Source organism: Scophthalmus maximus, chromosome 7 (assembly GCF_022379125.1).
Source record: "Scophthalmus maximus strain ysfricsl-2021 chromosome 7, ASM2237912v1, whole genome shotgun sequence".
In the NCBI taxonomy this organism is placed as follows: Eukaryota; Metazoa; Chordata; class Actinopteri; order Pleuronectiformes; family Scophthalmidae; genus Scophthalmus; species Scophthalmus maximus.
The window spans coordinates 20,521,768-20,545,842 of record NC_061521.1 but is presented as its reverse complement, the minus strand read 5'-3'; the positions used below and the strand labels follow the sequence as shown (position 1 = coordinate 20,545,842).

Here is a 24,075-nt window from a genome sequence, read left to right as displayed (position 1 = left end):
TGACCCCAAACTTATTCTATGAACTCCACTGTGAAAATCATTTAATTAGGCCAAGAACAACATTAAGCAGCAGTGTGATTATTACCAAATTTATTAGGATATAATTCACGTTATCAAAAAGGCTCCTATACTTGTGTTCCTGTGCCATAATTGAACCACTAGGAAATAAAGGAGTATGTTTGATCGAGGAACTGTTATTCATCAAAAATGGACACTGCAGGGAAAGCCAGAAATCTCCTTAAGAGGTCGTTTGAGTGTTTAATTCTGTTTATCTTTATTTGGCAATGTGTAACATCTACATTAAACTCACAATTGGAATGAAGCAAATAGCTCTAAAAAAAAACCCCAAAGGGCCTCTTTTTGCCCGCATGAGGTCATTTCTTTTCTCACCACTAACAGTGAAAGATAATGCAAGTTGTAGTTATACACTTTGTTAATACAAAAAAGAAACTGTACTCAATTGTTAAGATATAACATTTCACCCATAAGCTGCATTATTCCATCAATGCAATTGGCCGAGCAACTCTATTAGTGTGCTGCAGTAGCCAGATAAAAAAGACATCTCACTTAACTCCAAAATTACATTTTCTATTCCTGGTACAATCCAATTAGTATTTGTGAACAAGTACAATTCTTCTCCAAAGCTTGAAACAAGAGAGCAAAGATGATAATCTCTGATGTCCAGTGTGGACCCAGCAGCTGCTGCTCTTACGATAAATGAATGGCTTACTGACGTTGTGGTCACATCCAACCAAGGTTTTAAAATTAAATTTGCAGTAATAGTATCAGATCTGAACCAGAAAATATCCATAAAATCTTCTGGATTTGGACACCGGGCCCTTTCTGTCTCCTCTTCTTTATTCTCCGTGGAGCTGTACTGTACAGTGTGTGTGCACAATGCCTGAGTTTGACTCTGGCTGTACGGTCTTAGGGCATAATAACAGCGGCTGTTGGCCTATCTCCTTCATATTCCACTGAAATACTGCAAGTTAATTGGGAACTGTGCTGCACACTTTACTCTTAAGTGCGATGCGAAGTTAAGCCTTGATACTTAGTCACTGTAATCACATACTGTGACGAGAGAATCAGAGTACAAGGATGTCTCAGACCGGCCAAGACACTTAACATTTAATGAAGTGCTTTTATAATCTTAGTTACAGCACAATTATTGCGGGATGATTCAAATAGCCACTAAAACCGTTCTCAAATATGCAACAGCTTTGTTCAGCAAGGTTTGGGGCTTAACACTTTCAATATTGCATGAAGTCAGAGGCAAAACTACAAGGACCACTAACACCAGTGCGCTAAAAGTATGCTAAATAATAGACAGGCCTGTAGTGCTATCGCAAGTTTCTGGCTAAATAAAAACTCTTAGATGCGAATAAGTGAAAGAGGAAAATAGGAAGAGGGGTGCTGATAGGCTACAGAGAACATGAAAGTCTACAACACGCCTGATGAAAAATGTACAATGTGTTTTGCATGACTGACACTGACACAGCAAATCAATTAGTCGACAAACATCAACTCGACAGATAGACGGTCTTTATTGATGCCAAACCGGGAAGTTCCGGCGAGGGACAGCTTGCTAATCTTTGTTTCTTTTCTTTTCGAATACAATCATTCAAATCCATAAAAAAAAAGAACTCTTTCATTTACCTTGATGCAAATGAAGCGTGTGGCTTAGCGTTTTAGTTTCTGAGAATCTCATTGAGGTGAGCGTGCTCTGCGAGCGTAATCACATGCATAATCTTCCAGCCTCCGTATTGTTTCGGTTAATAGCCTCAAAATTCCGTGACTCATCTTAAGCCGCAGCATGCTGTCAGTCTCCCTATCAAAGTCTGAGATGATGAATCAAAATTTAAAAAAAAAAAAAGTCTTGAATTCAATGCGTCAAAGCCGGGGTATTTAAAATGGACAGTCTTGGTTTGTGATAATTAGCTTGTTAAAAACCTGTGGCATCCATATCAATTCTTTTATCCTTTTTTTAAAGCTTTTTTTTTATAGTCTCCAGTGAAAGACCAATAAACAGAACTGCAGCCATCAAATATAACAACAGGAGTTCCACGCTGTTAACATCTATTTTTAATAATTTGTTTTAGCCGGAATTAGACTCTCTCTCTCTCCGTCTTCCTTCTCTGTGGTCTTTCCACGTCCGGCACCTCTGGGAGTACACACAGCCCAGATTGGGAAAGGCAGACAGAGGCACTTTGAGGTGGCTCATTCATTAACTTTGTTGACACAGACCCCACAGGCTGCCATGCGATACAGACTCTGTGTGTGTGTGTGTGTGTGTGTGTGTGTGTGTGTGAGTGTGGTGGCTGACGGAGAGCCTGCTTATAACTGCTGACTGACCTGTGATATGGGCTGGTTAACGTAGACCCATCCAGTGACAGGGTTGACCTGCAGGTACTCGGGCTGCTCCAGGGACATGGAGTAAGTGATGGCTGCATTAGTGCCAAAGTCATCATCGTGAGCTGCGACACGGAGGAAACTGGTGCCGACCAAAGTGTCTTCTCTCAGAAAGTCTACAGGGGATAGAAATAATGTTTTCGGTGTGTGTGTGTGTGGGCTCAGTGTGCTGGTCAAAGAGTAAACGTCTACGAAGCTGGGGGGGCAAAGGATAGGAGCGGTCTTGCATGAGGGATGTTATGGACATTTGTTATGAAAGCATAAGTAATTCTGGTTTTTACCACCGGTGACACCAAGGGATTTTTAATGCCTATTCCAGACCGACATACAATTCATTAAGGGGAGAGAGCGTTTTTTTTATAGCAAAGAGCCAACCGCATCTCCATCTCACCCTGTTTACTTCAGCACTTTAAAGGGTATTGGTTATGGTCTGCTTCAGTCATTCAGAGATATTTATATTTCATTTCAGAGCAGCAACACTTACACTCATAGCGCAAATTCTCAAACTTGGGGCTATTATCATTCTGGTCCAGTATTTGGACGGTGAGCTGACAGATGCCGATGAGCGGCTCCTCCGCCCAATCAGTGGCCGTTACTGTAATTGAATACTCTCTCTGCCGCTCCCGGTCGAACCGCCTGGCTGTCACAATCACTCCTGTAAATACAGAACAATAATCAGCCCCGTTCCCCGCCAAAATGTAGCCGCATGAATACATATATACTCATTCATCCGTTCAGCAATACTCCAATTCACCCATCCATGTGTACATCCATCCACCCATCCATCCATCAATCCACAGAACCATCTTACCGTCTATCTATCCATCAAACCATCCACTCACAAATCAAGAGAACAAATAAAGAGTTATGAATACGTTCTGAGTAAGATGAGCTTTCCTTTCAAGTGCACGGACTTTGTTATTCAATCTTGTGACGAGGACGACAGAACTCAAGGCTGACAGAAAATGACGGACTGTAACGGCTTTCAGACAGCCTCTTAATTTGCCCTCCCCGTCATCGTGTGGACTCAAAGAGCTTCACCAGATTAGATGAAATGATGATCGATAGACAGGCTTTGGCATTTGACTGAAAACGTGAAAAATAAAAATTGGAATTATGCGAACATTTCTTCTCCTCTCGGATCCCCGTTCAACTGCAGGGACCATGAGCGATGTCAATTACCCCAAAAGTGCAGAATTGCTCTACGTCTAATCGAGACCTATTTGAGCCCAGACAATCCGTGACCACGCTACCTGTGTCTGGATGAATTTTGAAGGCAGGCATGGTGCTGTCTCTGTGCATTAAGCCATATTTGACTTTTCCATTTGCTCCCTCATCTGCATCCACAGCATGCACTCGCAACACAAAAGTCCCCGTTGGCTGGTTCTCCAGCACTGAAGCCTGCTCACGATACTGCTGGCACTGAGATAGAAAGAGGGAGGGAGGGAGGGAGGGGGAGAGAGAGAAAGGAGAGACACAAATGCAAGAGACAATTGTCATATATGAGGATGTATTGTCAGAGTATGTTACATTAATGAGAATACAGGGATCCAAGGAAAACAAGTCATTAAGCTGAAGGTCAGTACACACATGCAGAGAGGTAATGTGCATGGAATACAATATCGAAGTTATAGACAGAGTAAATAAAAAACATGCGAGCCGATTCCTTTTCAGAGTCAGCAATGAACAGCTTAGGCAAGAATCCAATCCCCCCCACCCCCGGACGAAAATATGCCCAAGATAAAGAGCTGCTCACTGGAGTCTTTCTCTTTTTCAAAGATCAGATAGAAATGCTCGCTTGTATTTCAACAGAATGACCATGAAAGAAAAATGAGGAAAACAATAGGCAGGGAGGAGAGTGAAAGGGAGGGAGAGAGGATGGATCAAAGGATGTGAGCGAGCGACAGAGAGGCGAATAACGCAAGGTTTCGTGCGACGTGATGGCGAGCGCCGTATGGCCTGTAGGTAGCTCCTCGTAGAAATATCATGTCAGCCGATGATGGTTCTGAGGTGTAATTTGATATTTAAACACGTCAAAGCTGCCAAGACTTCCAGCCCACTCCAAAGACCTGGGGAGCTTCGACTCAGCATGAGCACGTCTCTGCTGAAGTTCAAGTCATTCCTAATTAGGGAGGAAGTTAATTAAACAGGTATAGTATATTGTGATGATATTGCACTTTTTTTCTTTTTCATGAAATTAATTGAAATCCCAATGGAGTGCCCAAAGATAGAGTGGGTGTGCAGGCTAATCAGAACTCGTGGGAAAACAGAGCGAGGGGAGACGGAGGCCGGGGAAATGAGAACGCCGGGGCCAAAAAATAAAAGAGGAAGAGAGCTGGATGAGGAGGTAAGGAAGGAAGGGCGGGATAGCTGAGGTGCACTGAGGGGATGGGACAGAGAGGTAGATGCTGTCTCCTCCTCTTTGATTTGAAAACAGGAGGAAACAGCAATCCTGGCCGAATCCAAAGGCAACAAAATCGGCCAGTTGCTTTGCCAGAATCTTTTGAAAGATCCTCACCTCCTCAAATACAGGTTTGTTGTTGTTGACATCATCGACCCCGACGACGACCCGGGCGGTGGAGGAGAGTGAGTGCGGCCCGCCCGATGCGTTGTCGTCTGTGGCCGTCACGTTCAGGACGTACTCCAGCCCTTGGAGCTTAGGCAGGGGAGCGGAGCGGAGGCGGATCAGCCCTACAAAGACCACAGGCCCATTAAATTACACATTATAAAACACGATCCGCCCAAACAGAGTAAGTGCGACCATTCCATTAGTCATTAAGGGGGATGTTATTGCCACTGTGGCCTTGCATGGAGAAGGATGTGCCATCAATAAAAAAAAACACAAGAGCAACAGTACATACTGCTGTTGTTCTAGAAATTGGGAGGGAGATAGCGAGTTGGGGGAAATTCACCTCAGAAGTCCACAGAAAGGTAAAATAGAATCTGATATGCAGACTAAATCCAAAAACCAATTTCACAGTGGTGATCTCGCCACATTTCTAATCTGGTAATTGCATGCTCCCCCCAGAAGATGCCCATCCAACTCGAGCACCGGGAGTGGAAACACAAAGTAGTAAGGGACTCGGGTTAGAAGTTAACCGGGCTCAGCAGATGCCTATTAGCTGTTCCTCTCTCCCCCTTTGTCTGCTTTCATGTAACAGTCAAGATAAAAGTTAGGATAAAAGGACGCAGCGTCTGAGTCAACATCCTTCTCGTCGACAGTAATACAAAAACATCAGAGGTTGCAGGAAGAGCAGGCAGCCTGTGATGTGGGGGGAAACTCATTGAAGTGAGAGCATGGGGAGGTTTTTCATTCTCTCGTTGTGTTTTTATTCATCTCTTCCAGCGCTCTTGATTAAAGAGAGCACAGCATGCTGATACACACAGATGCGAGGGCCTGACTTTCCTCTCTCCCCCAATTTACTTGTGAGCCTGGCTGGCCACAGAGAAGGGTCCCAGCTCCTAATGACAATGCGTGACACTGGCAGCACTGCAGCACTACATTAAAATAAGTGAACTGTGGGATGTACATGGTAATTCTTCCAGCCTAAATGTCAACCTTGTTTACAAATGCGACATGAGCCCTGGCAGCTATTCAATGAGCCAGCACTCTCCGTATATACAGTAAATGGGAAGCTGCATAGTGGTTTCCCCGCACCCCAAAGGACACCAGCCATAGCATTTCCGTGCTCTGAGGATACAGAAGAAAAAGGGCAGAAAGGAATATATAAAAGATGACACAAAAGAAAGAGGAGCTGGCGGAGCGCAGCCCAAAGATGGTGAGCTATGATAGAGCAGTTGTTGTGAAATTGAATTGAAAGGGTTGGGTGACAAATGTCACAGCGATTGCCACTGGTTTCGGATCAAAGGGTAAATAAAAAAGATAAACTGTGCAGTCGCCAATTGTGGAAATGACAGAAACGTGGGGGAACATTCCTCTCTGTCCCCAGAAAAAGAAAAACCGTCATTTTCCTAAATAATGTCGTAGTTTATATTTATGACCCAATAATAGGACAAGCGGCGCACGTATTGAAATCACAGATTTTAATATCAGCCTTCAATATCTTTCCACATTGACTTTGAAAGTAGAGGGCGTTCATGGCACACCGCTGTAGCAGGAATGTATTAGAGGAAATTGAATGTGTGATTTGACGGAAAGCCTGTCAATTAGAGTGAGAGCAGCAAATGTGAAGCCTGGCCGGAAAATTAAGAAGTATCACCTTTCTGGCTGTCGATGATGAAGTTTCCCTCCTCATTGCCTGCTGTTATGGAGTAGATTATACCATCACCATCTGGGTCTTTGGCCAGAACTGTGGCGACGAGGGTGTTGGGGCCCGCGTCCTCGGAAACAAACGTTCGATATCTGCGAAGAGGGAAGCACAAGTTGGAGAGCAAGGTCAGAAATCGATGACAGAATCGCACACAGACAGGAGATATGCATCATTTACACAGTCCAAAGCATCAGCGGCCTGATTGGACTCGTGGTTGTTTCTTTTGCCTGTCACAGTGATTTAACCTGTCCTCTTAGCAGGCAAGACCCAGAGACAAATGGTAATGTCTGCTGGGATGTTGAGGTCCTTCAACAAATGGTGCCTCCAAACACCCGGCCCACCGTGGGCCGTTTGATCCAGAGCCTTTTAAAATGTCAACAGTGATTTGCTCGCTCTGTGGCGCTGGGCAGGCGAGATGCCCATCGAGACACAGGAGACTGATGTACCACTGTAGTGCAAAGCACAACTGGGTGGAGATGAACTGCGTGACTCGGAGGGAGCGCGGGGATGAAGAGAGATGGCGAACGGCGCAAAGGCGGGCGAGTGCGCAGAGTGGAGCAGGTGACAAAACGGAGGACTGGCACCGAAATGACAGGTAAAGTGATGTGTGGAAGTGGGCGAGAGGGGGGCCAGATACAAGAGGGGATGGCGTTCTCATAGAGCTTGAGTTGATTCGTCAGCAGAACTCATCCCCTGTGAGATTTCCCTCTAATGTGTGTGTGCGTGTGTGTGTGCGCGAGTATGTGTCTGCGGGAGGGGGAGAAGGGGGGTTAGGGATCAGTGTCTGCGGTGTGAAGTCAAAGGTGATTGATGGTTTACAGAAGAACGCTGATGGGTGATTCATCTCCTCAAGCCGGAGCAGTCTCCGCGGCAACATGAGTGACCTGTAATCTGTCACCCGGCTCCGAGGCCACCTCTCCGCGGCTCTGCGGGATGAGACACAGTGTACGCACTCCCTCTGCTTCTCCTCCCGAAGCATCTGCCTACATCTCACTGAACTGTGAAGTTATACTCAGCACGAGCCCGCCCGCCCGCCCGCCCGCCCGCCCCGCCCGCCGGTCGACCGGCCTGCAAGCCTGACGATTTTTCCATTTCCATAGGCTCTGCCCCGCCTGTCGTCCACTCCCTTCAATCACTCCTAGCCTCTCCACAACCCGTTCAGATGCGAACTAAGAGGACAATGCCGGGAAACAGTAATCTGTCCGATCGCATGTCCGAGTATCTCATTTCGCCTGACATTAGTCTGACATTGCGTGCCTGCGTTCGTCTAAATGCCTGTCTCTGTGGCTTTGGACACTGTCCTCCTCTGCCCTCACAGTGTTTATCTCCTTCCCTGTGTGCCACAGTTATGACGAAGCAGCCAACACACCCTGCCTGGCAAAATGCCTGCATTTCTAACGGTCTGTCTCCGAGTTTGGCGAGAATATGTGTCCGACTGCCGACAGGCTTCTCTGTTTATCTGCACCCAGTATCTGACTGGCTGTCTCCACCACATATGCTTTGGTATTCTCTACTTGCTCGCCCGCCTGCCCTGCAACCATGCTTCACTCTTTGTTTTCCTCCACGGTGTTATGGGGGGTTTTTTTCCGTCCACATCTCCAGCTCTCTGTCCGACTGTTTGTTTGGCTCTTTGTCCGGGCCACCCATCGAGACTTGACACCTGACAGTGCAACAAGAGTGCGCAGCAGAGGTCTGCAACAGTCCTCTGTGAAGGTCATTCAAACATGACTGACAGGACGAGCGGCTCATTCGTTTTTTGGGGAATAAAATGCAGCGAAGCCACTGTGACAGTCGCTGCCCGCCCACTCACGAAGCTTTGCTTAAAAAAAACACAAAACCCAGCGTCGAGGACAAACTGTCAGTTTACTACATACCTTCAGAGAAGGCCAAACATAAAGCCTGTGGGAAGCAGCGCGAGTGCTCGCTTTTATTAAACCTGTTTTGGCCAAACCTCCGGAACACGCTATGAAAGTAACAATGTCACACTTTGTTTGTGTTAATGTGCGAGAGGCGAGTAGCAGATTGTATGGATGCCTGATGACTGTGACTAGGTAAAATACAGTGGAAACCGCTTGTCGGGGGATAAAGCGTTTGGGAGAGAATCATCCCTCCAAAAATGCTGTGGATGTGCGTGTGTGTTTCTGCTCCTCTACTTGCACCGCCATGGCTCATTTTTACGAGTACCTGCTCTGCTCGTGTTTTGGGGCTTTTACAAGTGTTACCACCCCCCCGCTCCCTCAAAGCAGCAAGTATGTCACATGGAAGTGTAATTCTTTCGCCCTGGTCGCTTCAGACAGCGGGAGAGAGCCAGGGCAGACTTCAGGTTTCTATCAAATAGCAAAGTTGTCCATCCAGATTGTAATCAACATGAAAATCTGCTTATTGCGATCAATTTGAGCCGGTGACCACTATGAGCATATTCCACAATATACTGAGTTTGTCTTACTGTCCACAGTTTCAGCCACCGCAGTGATGACACAAGTTTGGCAGGACTTCTAGCATCAATGAATAGCTTTAATGAAAAGCAGATCTGTGGTGGGAGTTGTAATGTCCTGTAATGTGGACATGCTGCATATACTGTATCTGTCATGCAGCTACTACTACTACTGCTGCTCAGAGAGCAAGGCTTCAATATAACGTAATGTGATCAGCTGGCGGGTCACAGATGAGGCAGGGCCAGCAGGAGGAACACTCCTTTAGAGGACAACTCTAAACCTGTCGTCTACACGTGACAGTTTGCTTTTATGATGTGGGCTACAGCAACAATGTATATGTCAAAACAAGTGCAACTTTGGCATCTTGCATTTTGTGGAAATAAACTTACAGCCTTATGTTGTCATCTAAACTCAATACAAATACACTCACTGACTACTTTTTGTAATTGCTTATTGATCAAGGCAAGTTTGTGTCTTGGCTTTGCACATTTTCATTCCGATATACAGTAGAGTCCTCAATAAGCAGGTATTGTCCGCAACACACCAATATCAACTTTCCACTAAAATCCACATCTTAGTGCTGATTTAATTTTTGAGGGAATAATATGCAGAAACACATTTTAAGGCCGGCCTTTCTTTGTATGCTGCAGATTTAAAAAGCAGCAAGAATTGAAATAAAATGCAAATTGCAAATTGTCCAAAATTAACTGGGAAAATCAAGTTACTACTTTTGTAAGTATAAGAGAGAAGCTGCTCACACAGGCTGGGAGAATTCAGGGGCCTCGTCGTTGACGTTCGCCATCCTCACACGGACCGTGGCAGTGCCGGAATTGGGCTCATCCCCGTTGTCCACCGCCATCACCACAAATTCATACAGATGGTTAGTCCTCTCATAGTCCAGCCGGCCCGCGGGGAAAACTGTCCCGTGGGGCGAAATGCTGAAGTCTGGGCTCAGGGTGTAGTAGGTGAGCTCCGCGTTCAACCCCGAGTCGCAGTCCGTGGCTAACACTGGTGGGAGGGAAAACATCACATAAGGGCCGTCAATTAACAGTTTAATCGAAATAAGCTGATGAGGTGGCGTCAGCTGATGAATATGTTGACATCTGTGTTGATCATTATCTCTTTATGGCCCTGCTAAACATGTCATAGATCATATGCTCTGACAGCCACAATTACTCGCGCCCAAACGGCACTGTGCAAAACCAGAATGATCCCCACCGTTTGCAGAAATTAGCTCAAAGACGGCAAAAGGACTCGAGCGGGGTTGTACTTTCTCACAAGATTGTTTGGAGGATATTTGGTTCTGAGGTAATAACACTTTATAATAATACTTTCTGAGTTGTCTACAGCTACAAATGTTGCAGACCACTGGTCGCAAAGCTAATTTAAGTTTGCTGTTTAGTGAATTTTACTTAAACCCACTGCTCTCGTCAAACTCATAACACTTGCATATTGCATATTCTTTGGATGTGATATTATTTCCTCTGAGTCAAGCATCAGCGCTGGTGCCCTGTGCATCTCAGTGCTCCATGCTCCTTCCATTCCAATATCCTGTAATATAGCTCAAGACTGGCAATTTACTACACTCCCTTTGTACGGTCTGTATAAAGTGACTGTCTGGTTAAATGATAAAGAACTGAAGGAGTAAATTTCGCTTAAACCTAACTGTCACTCGTGCTTCCCAGCTTATATCTTCAGTGAGTATAAAGTTAAAGCGAAAGCCTCATTGTAAAGTATTAATCTGTGTCTTTGGCTGTAAGAAGCCGGGGTGATGGGCTAATAGCGACTTCACTCCCTCCATGCTTGGAAACGTTTCATTATTTGGCTGCCCCGGTCGAACCAGATTAAGACTTTTTCCTCCCTTCGATCTCAATTGTCGGGACATTCTGGGCATTCGTCTGAGCGAACTACTGAACTAGAAGGTCACACATTTTTCTATGGTGAATCCGCATCAGTCTACTTGTGGCATTAAGATAGACTTCCCCTATTGACATGTCGAAGACACAGCTGTCTTCACTCTCTCTACCTTTGATACCTCCTCATGCTGAGAGTTTTTCTACTGTTCGGGTTGGGTGATTTATTTTTTGGCTGGTGCACTGGTTTGTATTGGCCTCCATTTTCTGCTACCACTGCCTCTGCTGTTTTCTACCGCTCCAGGCTGTGTTTTCCAATGTTTTCAGATTAAACGTGTTCCATTTTCCACAGCCAGAACAGACTAGAAACAATCGCCCAGCCAGAGATTTCTCACAAATCACAGATAGTAGCACATGAGGGGCATTTGAGAGAATCAAAAACATTGTACAAGGTAAAATGTAAAATGAATACTCATCAACAACGGGGCATTGTATTTAACGTGCATTTTTTTGAGTTTTCAAAGGTATTTGTGACTCACGGTTGATTTGTGAGTAAAATATAACTGGGAAACATTTACATCTCAAGTACTTCTCTATGTAAGGCTGTTGCTAAATATTGCAATGGGATGTCAAAGGTACAGTATTTCAATACATCTGACGCTCGCTGTGCAATGAGAAGCGTGATTCTTTTCACGCGGCAAACAGGAGGAAGCGGCAGTGATCTTTTTTTAGGAACATCACACAGATGTTTAGGTTATCACACACTATGGAAGAAACAGCTGCATCGGATAAAAAAAAATTCCCTCGACACAATATGTTTCTCCACTGGAGTGTATGTTTGCAAGTTAAGCAGTGGTAATGGCGTTAAATACAGCTCATAATCGATAATTATAAGGTAACCTCTTGCTATAAGTATATGATATATCAAAAGGACTATATGGTGTCTCTGTAAAAGCTAGTTTACTTGAGTATAATTGTGTTTATGATGACAAATGTACGTCCATATGCTGAAACACTGACTCGAGGTCTGAGCCGCAGCTTTCTTCCAAAATACATCTGTTGTTTTTCTTGAAGGAGAATAAAAACAGAAGACTTTTTGGATAGTTTCTCTCTGCAGTTTGAAAAAGAAACAGATGGACGTGAAATGTGGGGTCAGAGGAGTCTTACCCTGCAGCAGGGACGTTGCCGTGGTTACAGTCTCAGGGACCCCGTCCACACTGTAAATGGATTGGAGGAACTCTGGGACACAATCATTCTCGTCCGTTATCAACACCTGAACCTGATTAGTGCCAGTGTGATGGGAGGAGAGGAGGGGAGAGGAGACGAGACGACAGGAGAGGAGACGACAGGAGACGAGAGGAGAGAAACTCCGACAATCAGAGTAGAAGAATACAAAATTAGCCTTGCTTTAACGACCCTCAAATCCAGGAGACAACCATATGAAATGCTCTGAACAGGAAACTGACCCTGAAAGTGAAATTAAATTGCATTTTATAGTTTCTCGAGTTGCCGGTCCAACGCATCCTTTATCTTCCACTTCATGATATTCCTGAGTCAAAAATAGAAATGTCCCGAGCATGTGTGTGTGTGTGCCTCACTGTGTGTGTTTTTTTTGACAAAGGCCCTTAGCCGCCCCCCTCCGCCCTACAAGCTCCCTGTCACCACTGTGTGTAAAGTGTGAAGTGACAGCTGAGTAATAGTCCTGAAATAGCTGGGATAGGTTTTCCCAGTCTGCATCGCCGGCTGGACAACGTGCAGTTGAGCAGAAGGAGATTTTTGCCTGTTAAATCTGTGGTACCAAGTAAGCGCTTGACATCATAATTGGCTTTAAAAAAAAAAAAAATCTTTGAATTAATAATTTAAACCATACTGAATTCATGAATAGTTTATCCTGAATGAAAGTTTTCTGATTCTGAGCTCTCATTTACCGCGTGGATTTTCACACAGTTCCTCTCCAGATCGCACTCTCAACGAACAGCAAAGAGGAGAAAAAGGAAAATCGTCCGTGCCACCCGGTCCATTTGTTAACCTTTCAAAACCATTCAGCCGTGTCGTCCCTGTAGACGGTTACAAAATCTGCTGTCTCTTCTTCGAGGTCATCACCGAGTGGTGTTATGTCAGTAGGTCAGCGCCGCGAACAGAGTGCTGCTGTTAATGCACCCTCGGTCTGCTGATAAGAGCCAGATAACATTTAGGTGAAGACAGGTCAGCCTGAGAGCTTTGTGGAAGGTCCAGTGGGAGATCACCAATACGGATTCCCTTTGAATTTCGCTAGAATTGAGCACAATGATATCAGATGCTTGCGCGGCAGATGCAATAATAAGCCATCACAAATTGACCTCAGCTCTGGGGCAAGTTGAGCTCAGCGCATGAACACTTGGGTGACACACGCCTGCTGCGTGTATCACTCTCCGACTACACTAACCTCCGTGGCAGTGCTGAGGCTGCCGGGCTCCTCGCTGGCTCGCACCATCAGCAGGTAGCGTCGCTGGTCACTCTCATAATCCAGCGTCCTGGTCAGACTGATCTCCCCCGTCTCCTGTCGGATGCTGAAGAGGCTACTGGGATTGATCAGCAGGCTGTAGCTGATGGGCTGCTTCTGGAAGGAAATGGCAAACACCACCAGGAAGCTGCGGAACAAAGACAAAGTAATTATTTGAAGAAGAAAAAAAAGGAAAAGCGGTCTTTGCTATTCAATTTTAGCCGCACACATGTTGAATTAAAATCGAAATCCTCTTTCCCTACATCAGCACCACACTGTAATAAAATCAATTACTATATGGCCCATTGACTACGTGCCATAAAAACAGTCAATCAGTACTTGTCAGCCCTGTGCAATAATGTAATCCTATTATGCAGATATCAGTGTTTGTTTTTCTTGTTAGTGGGGTTTGCGTTCTCTAATGGTGTGTGATGATGACGTGTCAATTCATGCTTGAGTGTACTGGATTGCCCGAATTGATATTTATCAACATACATTAATGCAGGTAGTGTGTGGAAACTGACACCTGGGATGAGTGTGTATCTTTATGTAAGTCTTGTTATCTTATATTTGTATATTTGTGTGAGTGAATGAGTGAATAACATTATGATTTCATGCATGCATTCACCCAAGTGTTTGGCACTGTACAGATATCAGCATACTGACATTTTTTACACTGCATGCACACCACAAATAATAGGGCCACAGAGACGATCTAAAGCTTATATAGATCAGAAATTGATTTCCCATCATATATAATAAGTGAAATCATGAAGAACAACATGCTATATATAGTAATGCTGTACCCTTTTTGCATCTACATCTTATTTAGATGAATTCTTCATCAAATAGTTTAATGACATCTTGATGATGCCATTAAGAAATGGCAACATTGCAATAGAAATTAAAAGCATCGGAAGCATTATACCTACATTGCACACGCTTTCGGTATTAGCTACTATCTGTACACTATATATACTATTTTCTGCCCCGCCACAGTTTCATAATGAAACAAACATTTTTTTACACAATGATTAAAGGTCTTTAACTTGTTTTGCAGCATTGCTTCATTGTAGAGCTGTGTGCAGCACTCTTAACCCACTGTCGCTGGCTCACTCTTGCTCTCTCTCTCTCTCTCTCTCTTTTTTGTCTATGTCCCGTTAAAGTATCAATATAGTTCTTACGGTCTTCAACAAAAAAACTCGTCAGATACTGCTTTACCTGTGTACGTTCAAGCGACAAGTATATACTGTAATTCTGAGCAGGCAGGCAGACCTTGGCTCAACACTGGCCCTGCTGTGTATGAGCAGATATATGATATGATATGAGATACCCTCCCACCAAGTTTGGTATGCTACTATGCCGGCATGCAGGGTATATTATTAATAGGGTATTTCATTAATACAGTCATATATTGTATTCTTACTTTTTAGACTAGCAGATATTTTGACATGATATAGTAGGATAAGCACAGGTGTTACTGACAACATTAACATTGGCCCTGTTCAGTTCCAGTGTCCCAGTGAGACCTACACCATGTGACAGTGAGCCAGCATGCAAAATAACGGGACGCTGAATCTAAAGCAGCTAAATGGAATTCAGCCACTAGTCATTTCCATTTCATCCCTGCTATGTATTGGTGGATGTTAGCACGTGCGGTACTCACGGCTGTCCTTCAGGTGTGTTCTCCGGAATGGAGATGGCGTAGCTAATATTGGTAAATTGCGGTGCTCGGGCTCCTGCCATCACGGAGAGCATGGCAGGGGCACTGCGGCTGCCCAGCCCGTCAAGGGCCACCACACTTAACAAGTACTCCCTGTCCCTCTGCAGCACCAGCCCCGTGGTCACTACCTGGCCTGTGTTCTTGTCCACAGCGAAGCAGCCGTCACCACCTACAGGGAAATACAAATGACATTACTTTCCAGCACTGGATTCAAACCAATCCAATACTCCTGACTAGAATACTAACTTGGAAACGTTGCCCCGAATGGGAATTTGAAATAGTCTGGCTTTTTGAGGCCCAGAACAAACTTTTTTTTCTTCTTTTTTTCCCCTGAAAATATGCAGTAATTTATGTTCAAATTAACATTTAAATGTCTTTGCAATTAATGTAGTATCAAAACACTATCGGGGATCTGTACATATGAATATGCTCGCAAATATACTGGGTAAGATGAAACTTTTGTACAAGGAAATGGCTTTGATTTGCTCAAAAATAGAGCTTTTTTCACTATAATTAAATCCTCTTGATAACTTGATCAATGTTCACCACGCTCTGATGATTCCAGCATAGACTCTACTATGATACAAAATCCAATGGATATTTAAAGCAGCTTCATTAAGATTACTTTTTAATTGCTGTCTTGCCTTCCGGCGGTATGACAGACATTCAGCTGAATTTAAATTTACATTTATTCATTTTGCAGAAGCTTTGGTCCACAGCAACATACAAATTAGGTGCAATCTGAGCCACAATAGATTACAGAGAGAGGCCCTTTGAGAATAAGTGCATCAACTCTCCAGTGGCCGTGTTGGTGGCCACGATATAGGCAAGCATACTTACACAAGTGACTGTTACGTGTGAAGTGTCCGGGCATTGCATGATTTTGGAGAAAAAAATTATTTTCCCAAATTGTTACTGTTGAACGATGACTCTTTTTTGTCATTATCAACCCAACATCAATGAAAAATAATGGGAAAACCCCACATCCTCTTGACCATATGTCAAATTACTTTTTTTTTCCTGATATGCTTTGTTTGGAAATAAGTATATTTACCTTATAAGAATAATGCATCGAACTAAGATGATACTGTCAGTATGTTCACCTGTGTAGTTGATAAGGTAACACCTGTTTTGTATTCTTCTTTATATTAATATTTTTTCTAATGCATTCTTTTTTTTATTTGAACTGAAGGACTGAAAAGTTTGAGATGAAGTTGGCCCTCCATTGAGTACTATTTATGACACTATATAGGTTTAATGCATCCGTATTTCAGGGACAGCGTTTGCGAAGCAGACATCTTATTTTTGAATATTTGGTACCTGGAATGTCTATCCATCTGTAGCCCTTTCCAATAACATTGAACTATCATCATGCTTTTGCACAAGCACAATACTGCTCGGGGACACTGGCCCACTCATAAAAACCTTGCTCCATAGCACTACTAGTAGGTAAAAACCTGCAGTTTACCTTTAAAGTCCAGTTCACTGGTTCCTTCTAAAGAAGAAAACAGAACAGACTTTTATTTTAAGCACAAATTCAAGGTTAAAATCAAATTTATAATATATATATATATATATATATATATATATATATATATATATATATTTTTAGATTGCAGTATTTCTACTTTTATGTAAATGTATCCTATTGCATTTTTGACTTCTAGTCAGCAGGGTTTTGAGTGGGTCAGAATTTTGTTTGCACTGCACAATGTATGTGCAAGCAGGCGAGCAAGTGGGCCACAAAGCACACACTTTGCAAATGTTTAATGAGAAATGGGTAATGCGCTCCACGCATCTGTTAGACGTCATGAACACACCCAAAGTCTTCAGGTTACTTGTTTACAAGAAAACGCCACAGGGCAGCTTTAGGGAAAGACTATTCCAGCACTGTCAAATGCTAAAAAGGGGGTCAGACAGGCTGACCCCCACTCATCAAACGGCCAGCTACTCTCATCCTCTTGAGATCTTAAACATTAAGCGCTGGATAAGAGGGCCGTTAAATACATGTGAAATCTTGAAATTGGGCCTTGATTACTTTGAAGGGGAAAACGACTTGGATGGTACAAGCTTTTAAGAAGCAAACCTCGTGCTTACACATGCTCTTAGCATGTTCATGTAGACAACGGGTACCTTGTGGTAATCATGGTTTAACTCACATCAGGGAGCTGTGTGATGGACTAATGCGAGCCAGAGGGAAGTCGGCAGAGGTTTTGTAAAGCCCCATTGGCAAGATTAGCACAGCCCCCCCACCCCCCCATCTTTGACATGCCAGCAAACCTCTATCCCCTCAACCACCAGGGGGTATACTACTCTGGCTGACTTCCAAAAGCCCACTGTGCGTGCGTGAGTGTGTTTCCGCCTCACTCTGTGTGTGCATGAAATAGAGAGAAGCAGACAGATAGACAAGAGTGCATGATAAGTGCATAAACAAATGTGTGATGGCCTCTGGCTGTGTCTGTGATTGCATATGTGTGTGTGTGTGTGTGTGTGTGTGTGTGTGTGTGTGTGTGTACAAGAGAGCAAGCGACTGAGACACAGAGGCAGAGAGAGACAGGGCGAGAGAGAGAGGCAGAGAACCTAATGGACACCTAAAGAGTGTATGGATGCATTAATGAATGTGTGAATGCCTGTGGCTGTCTGTCTGAGCGACTGTGCTGGTGTCTGACAAGTTGGATTTATTAGGCTCTATTGCCTGTCAACGTATTTTAACAACAACACAACCTGTTTTAATCCCTCTTTCCTCTTGTGCATCTTTTGTGTGCGTTTGTGTGTGTGATTACCGTCTGAGAGAAAGTATTCCACCTCTCCGCTTTCGGCCTCATCCCCATCCTGGGCCTGGAGCTGGTAGACCAACGCTCCCGCAGGGGCCTCGGGGGCCACTACAGCCAGGTAAGGGTAGGGCTTCATATTCCACTCAGGGACGTTGTCATTGACATCACTGATCTTCAGCTTCACCTTGTTCAGGTACCAATCTGGGCCTGGAGGGTAGTGCAGAGATAGTGACGGAGCAGTGGTTACTTAAAGTGACAGCTGTCATGTAACTGTGTGTGTAGAGGCGAGACGAGCAGCCAGGGGAATCCAAAGCAGCGGCGAGCGGCGAGTCAACTGAGGGAACAGGTATGTGAGTTAAAACTCAACTCTTGTGGATGGCAAAACAAAATGCTGCAGGATTAGAATAGATTGTGGAACCGACGCCAATACGGTCTCAGTTCGGCTCAAGGTTTTGGCTAGAGTCAATAAGCACAATATCTGTAATATCTAACGCTAACCCGCTACCTTGCCACTTCCGTTTGCTTCAACATTGCTGCCGACTGGGGGGGACTGCTGTGAGTGGATGTGAGGAAAGCTGTTAGAGCCCGTGGTGGAGGTTGGCGGCAGTGACGTAATCCATCCATTCTCCATCGGGGCTCCCATCCAGGAAATCCAGACACACGGGTTCCCATGGGACTGAGCCTCAGCAGCAGTCTCATCTAAGTCTGTGTAAAGCTACCTTGATCTTCCCACGGGGGCCTACGGATGATGCCTCGTGGCTGCATGCATTTTGTCACCTGCACACTGCCTCATTGGAGAGAATAAGAAGATTCCCGGAATCCAATTACCAACTCACTCACCCTGAGCTGGGGCAGACAGCAAGAGTTGCACAGCAGCTCGGAAGGAGAAGCGGTGTACAACTGCATTGCAGTCCATCTGACAAAAGCACAGCGTGCCTTTTTGCTGGAAGTGATAGCAAGGGGATCGTTATCCACATTAAATACAACGACATGACCTGGAAACTTATTCTACTGTCATGGGCCGGATCTGGGCCACTTTTTTTTGTAGAATCTATTCCTGCAAAGTGGAGCAAGTCGCAGAATTGTGAGCAAAGACAGTGTCGGCTGTGATCTCGTGTCAGCGTGGCATGAAGGAATGTCAGAAGAGCTGCCAACCAGTTCAGTAGGCTGCGATCCACAGAGGCCATCCGCCTCACCCCAGCGAGGGAGAACCCCCCGGCAGGACGAACACACAAACACACGCACACACAGATACAAACACCACCACATAGTTTTGATACACAGGCAAGTCGTCCCGTCACTCCCAGACACGTGTTTGCACACTTGACAGAGCTGACATCAGCATGTCATGTGCTGTCTTCCTGTCTCTCTCTCAGACAAACACAAACACACACACACACGCATGCACGCGCACACACGCACACGCACACACACACACACACACACACACACACACACAGACACACACGCACGCACACACACTTAAGCAGAGAGGTGAGTTGCCTCAGGGCTAAAAGTAACTATGGATTTCAAATCCCATTATGTAAAAGGTCACCCGTGTGTGACCCCAGGCTGCAAATGGACTTTTTAATCCAAGACAAAAGCAGCAGGAGTTTGAGATGCATCCTTTCCCTACCCGAGGGCTCACGCAACAGATGTGCTGTGGCTGTGCAAAACAGTTCTACCTTGCTGGCTTCCCTAATAATCTGTAACCCTAATGTCTCTCCAAAGTCGATCACAGCTGATAATAGAAAACTTGGTTGGTACTGAGTGGTGCATGCATACAGAAAATGGGCATAAAGTCTTCAAACTGTGTGAATTGCTGTAATAAATCTTTTTACATCGCCTACTGTTCGCTCAAATGAGTTGAAAAGCGGAAAACAGATGCTGCAATTCCTGTTTCTTCTTTAACTGACTTACAGTTAAGATGCATTTTGATGGGAAACACAATGTGTTGCACACCAGTCCGTTCACAACTGGAACACAATAGCTGTGAAGTGTGTGACTGCTCCTAAAAGGATTGTTAGAGGGATAATAACAGAGGGAGTAAGAAGCACGAGGAGAGAATTAATCTAGCTTGCTGCTCAGGCTTTAAAAAGTTGCTCTGCGGAGAGAGAAGTTCTGACTCGGATCTGACGATAGTTCGTTTCGGATAAATGGCCACTGTATCGTGGGGGCAGAGAAACTAATCAATGTTCAGATGCTATCTCGTAATATGTCGACAGCGGCAGTTTATGCAATTTAAGCCAGATCATCCCGCCCCGTAAGACGGAACAATCCTTCCGTGATGAATAATGAGAAGGATAAAGATTCTATTGCAACGTAGAGGGGCTTTAAAAGACACTTCATCAAAAGGAAATCAGAGCCTCAGCACTTAACATTAACTTGACTATCAAATCTTTGCGGGTAGCGGTGCAAAATACATTCCTTGCCTCCTGCTTGTTGGTGTCTTTCCCAAACATGTCTCTGTGGTAATGGCGGCGATGATTTTACAAGGCTCCGTCTAATTAGCTTGTTACAGAGAGACTAATCAGAGCCAAGGCAGATAATTAGAGCCTATCAGCTCTGGAATGATAATGAAGAATGTGCTAGTGCGTGTGTGTGCATGTGTGTGCGTGTGCGCGCGCGCGCGTGTGTGTGTGTGTGTCTCGAGCGAGCGAGATTGCACGCTGCATGTGCTGAGGCTGCAAACATATGCGCCTTCTCTCTGATCTGGCGAGTCGGGTGGATAGTGGCGGTGAGCAATGCCCCACGAGCAGCAAAATGACACGAGCTGCCTCACCTGACTGAGACAAAAAAGATGTGATCACATAAGCGGGGGAGTCAGAGGCTCACAGGCTCCACTGGAATTTTTCAGAGTCAAATATGCTGCCTGCGCTCCGTGCGATGAAAAGCTGCTCCGTGTGCACTACAAGCCCCGTAAGAATAAGAGCATCTGCCGGGGGACTAACTATGGCAATGTATCACACAGAGGTTGGTGACAGGGGTGCAGAGTATATGGTTGGCCAAGAAGGAAGAAGTGTGGTGCGTTGGCACGTGTGTGTGTGTGTGTGTGTCTGTGTGTGAGCATGTGTTCTATATCACTGCAAGGCATTCGGTTGATGTTTCCTGCTGTTAATCCTCTCCTTGGGTAGTTTCTATATAAAGCTGCTAAGTGGCTTGCCTGTATAAAAAAGAAAAAGTTGTCTCAAGTGCTTCTGTGCACAAATACACTGCCCACAGTACAAGGACACTGAGTGTGAGTGTGTGTGTGTGTGTGTGTGTGTGTGTGTGTGTGTGTGTGTGTGTGTGTGTGTGTGTGTGTGTGGGAAGGAGATGAGAGGGAAACCAAGTGAAGGAGAAAGGCACAGATACAGAAACACAAATATCTACAGAGGGAGAGAAAGAGACGGAGCAGAGGACGAGGCAGGCAGTGTGGAGGAAGAGGTATTGTGTGATGCTTAGCGGAAAATGTAAAATAACAATAGAGAGACGCGAACACAAGGGAAGCACAAGAAACAGCGTATAGCACAGTAACAGATGCTGCGAGCATCCATGTTAGGAAAGAAAAACATACAGTGGCTAACCCAAACCACAAAAGGAGAAAATTAAGATAGAACATGCATTATAATTAATAGCACAGGGCTTTTTCTAATGGACCCCTTGTTCCTCCCACGTCCAGCGAGGAAGGAAATAAAGATACAAATATTTCTGTGTGTAATTAAAGAAATTGTGTCTACCAGCATAAATATCAATGGCCCGTGTGAGACATGGAATTTCAGAGGTGCCTTTTTTTTCTTTTCTTTTTTTTGGGATCCGCGAGTGAACGGAAAGTGAAAGTCAGCTCAATGGGGGAGTAATAGGCTACATTAACCAAATGTTTGCAGTGTTAAGGAGGCTCTATTCTGAGCCGCCCACCCCTCCATCTCTGAGCTCAAAGCCGAGTGCGAAGCTGTCAGCGAGAGATCAACGCGCTAAAAGCACCGCGGACAGAAATCTATTAACTCATTTGATCCCGGCAGCAGGCACCCTCGACACCCTCGAACCCGCAGCGGCTCAGAACGGCTGACACAGTAAACACACGTGCAGGCATTTTCATCCCAGAACAATAACTACAAGGTAAACGTCTTCAATTATTGCACATAGTTTTTCGCTCCAAATCTGCAAGTCTGCACAAAATGCACAAAAAAGCAGCGTCTATTAGCAACTACATCTGCAAAGATTAAAAATGAAAATATTGACATGATTGTGGCACAGCTAAACAACTGCAGGCAATGGAAATAAAAAAAATTAAATGAATAAAAAACAAAATATATATAAATGCAACACTGACTCTGTGGCATCAGCATCAGTTCCCCACCTTCATGTTAGCAGGCCTTTACAATATCCTGTTTAAAACTTTAATATCTTTAAAGGGAACAACTATTTTCAGAATCGCCTCCAAGACACAAAGACAAATTTCACAACTTCCATCTCTCCTCCACACGAAAAAAAGAGTGAACATATAATATTCTCTGTGTACTTAATTTCTCGTCCCCGGACTTCAGACTAAACTGAGGAGTCATCCCCACTTAAAATCTCTAGTGACTCATTAAGTATTGTACAGCGCTGAGATACAAATGGAAAGGAAAATACAGGCATATGTGTACATATGTACAGTGTATGTAGAAAAAATGAATAGCTATAAACTTACACTTATTCTGGCGGCACATCTAAGTCCATAAGTCTTTTATTTTAGTATCTAAGTATGTTTTGTCTAATCACAAGCTGAATGCTGGAGCTGGCTAAAAACTGACTGGATGAATGGATGGATGGATGAATCTCTCCCATGAGACCTCCCACAGCCATAACCTCCTTGTAGTTCAGCCAAAAGAATTACAAAACTCATTCAATCCCCTTTGTTCTATTGCTTTGAGCGGAGAAAAATGTGCCCTATTCACTCACATAAAAGAGGAGGATTTAGACAGAAGCGAGTGTTGACTGGAGATACACTGTTACTGTAAAGCCTCCAGGAAAAGTCAATATAATATACATTTGTCAGAATATATCAAATTTTCTTTTAAAACGAGTGCACAGCCTACAATGATACTACTTGGCTTGTTAAGCAGGAGGAGAAGAAAGTCGAACTTCATTTTTACATTTCACGCCAGGTGGAATTCTGACACTGTGTATTTCTGTTGATGGCTAAGAAGGCAAATATGTAAGATCGGATGCACGGGGTGTGCTTCTTTTTTTTTTCTCAACGCAGGCCTCTGTGATTGTGTCGGAATACAATCTCCTAGGTCTGAATTAGGCTTCTCGGTTGATCCTTTTGTCCCTGTTTGAACCTCATGGCATTTACATATGCATCCCGGGCGATCCGAGCACATGTGGATTGCCGGGACACGGTGCCATTTACACCTGTGTCGGTCGTGCATCTCCAGCCAAACACTTCCACTGAGAGCACCAGACTGCTGCAGACTTCTTTCACGCTGGCGTGCTCAGAAAACAACCCCCCAAAAAACAGGGAAAAAACATACGTGTATAAGCTATTCCAACTGTTTAGATTGGCAGGACAACATGATTTGTGACTGGGCAAGGAATAAGACGAAAAAGGAAGACTGTTGCGACGGCATATTTCCACATGTAACGTGACACTTTTGATATCCCCCGTCAAATGCATTTACGCCAAACCATGCAGTTAAAGAAGAGGTTGCTCGACCAACCAGCATCGATTTCAGAGTTGTCTGGCATCGATGATGTGACCGTACAGTACGAATTCTCTGTGTTTGGGAGGTGTGCATTGCTATAGGGACATATTATGCAGGCCAATCCCTAGTGCTGCCTGAGGGGGTTCAAAACTGCAGGAGATCCTGGACGGCTTTGAAGAGAGATATGGCCTCCCACAGCGCTGCAGGATCAGTGGATGGAACCCATATCGCAATTACGATTATTACGCCCGCAAAGGGAGATGCTCAATTATTTTCGGAAGCTGTTGTGGATGATCTCTCTCAGTGAGTGATACAAGTCTGGCACCCACACAACCCAAATCACCCCCCCCCCCCCCCCCCCCCCCCCCCCGCGCTGACTTGCTAGAGCAACAAAAAAAAGCACAAGTGTAAATAATAACATTATTGATGGCTCCGTTCCATTTAGTGTACTAGTAAGCC

At 44.6% G+C, this 24,075-nt stretch overlaps 1 protein-coding gene across 1 annotated transcript in view; it reads right to left on the bottom strand.

Annotated features, from left to right (window-relative positions):
- LOC118315834 (neural-cadherin-like) overlaps window positions 1–24,075 on the bottom strand; it is a 73,725-nt gene that overhangs the window by 33,250 nt on the left and 16,400 nt on the right. Inside the window, exons 2-11 of the mRNA XM_035643432.2 lie at window positions 17,957–18,154; window positions 15,117–15,342; window positions 13,394–13,598; window positions 12,136–12,247; window positions 9,874–10,123; window positions 6,630–6,772; window positions 4,928–5,100; window positions 3,663–3,831; window positions 2,894–3,064; window positions 2,353–2,525 (exon numbers count right to left, since the gene is read on the bottom strand). Of these exons, the coding sequence (XP_035499325.2) occupies window positions 2,353–2,525; window positions 2,894–3,064; window positions 3,663–3,831; window positions 4,928–5,100; window positions 6,630–6,772; window positions 9,874–10,123; window positions 12,136–12,247; window positions 13,394–13,598; window positions 15,117–15,342; window positions 17,957–18,154 (1,820 nt within the window). The remainder of the gene's footprint in view (window positions 1–2,352; window positions 2,526–2,893; window positions 3,065–3,662; window positions 3,832–4,927; window positions 5,101–6,629; window positions 6,773–9,873; window positions 10,124–12,135; window positions 12,248–13,393; window positions 13,599–15,116; window positions 15,343–17,956; window positions 18,155–24,075) is intronic.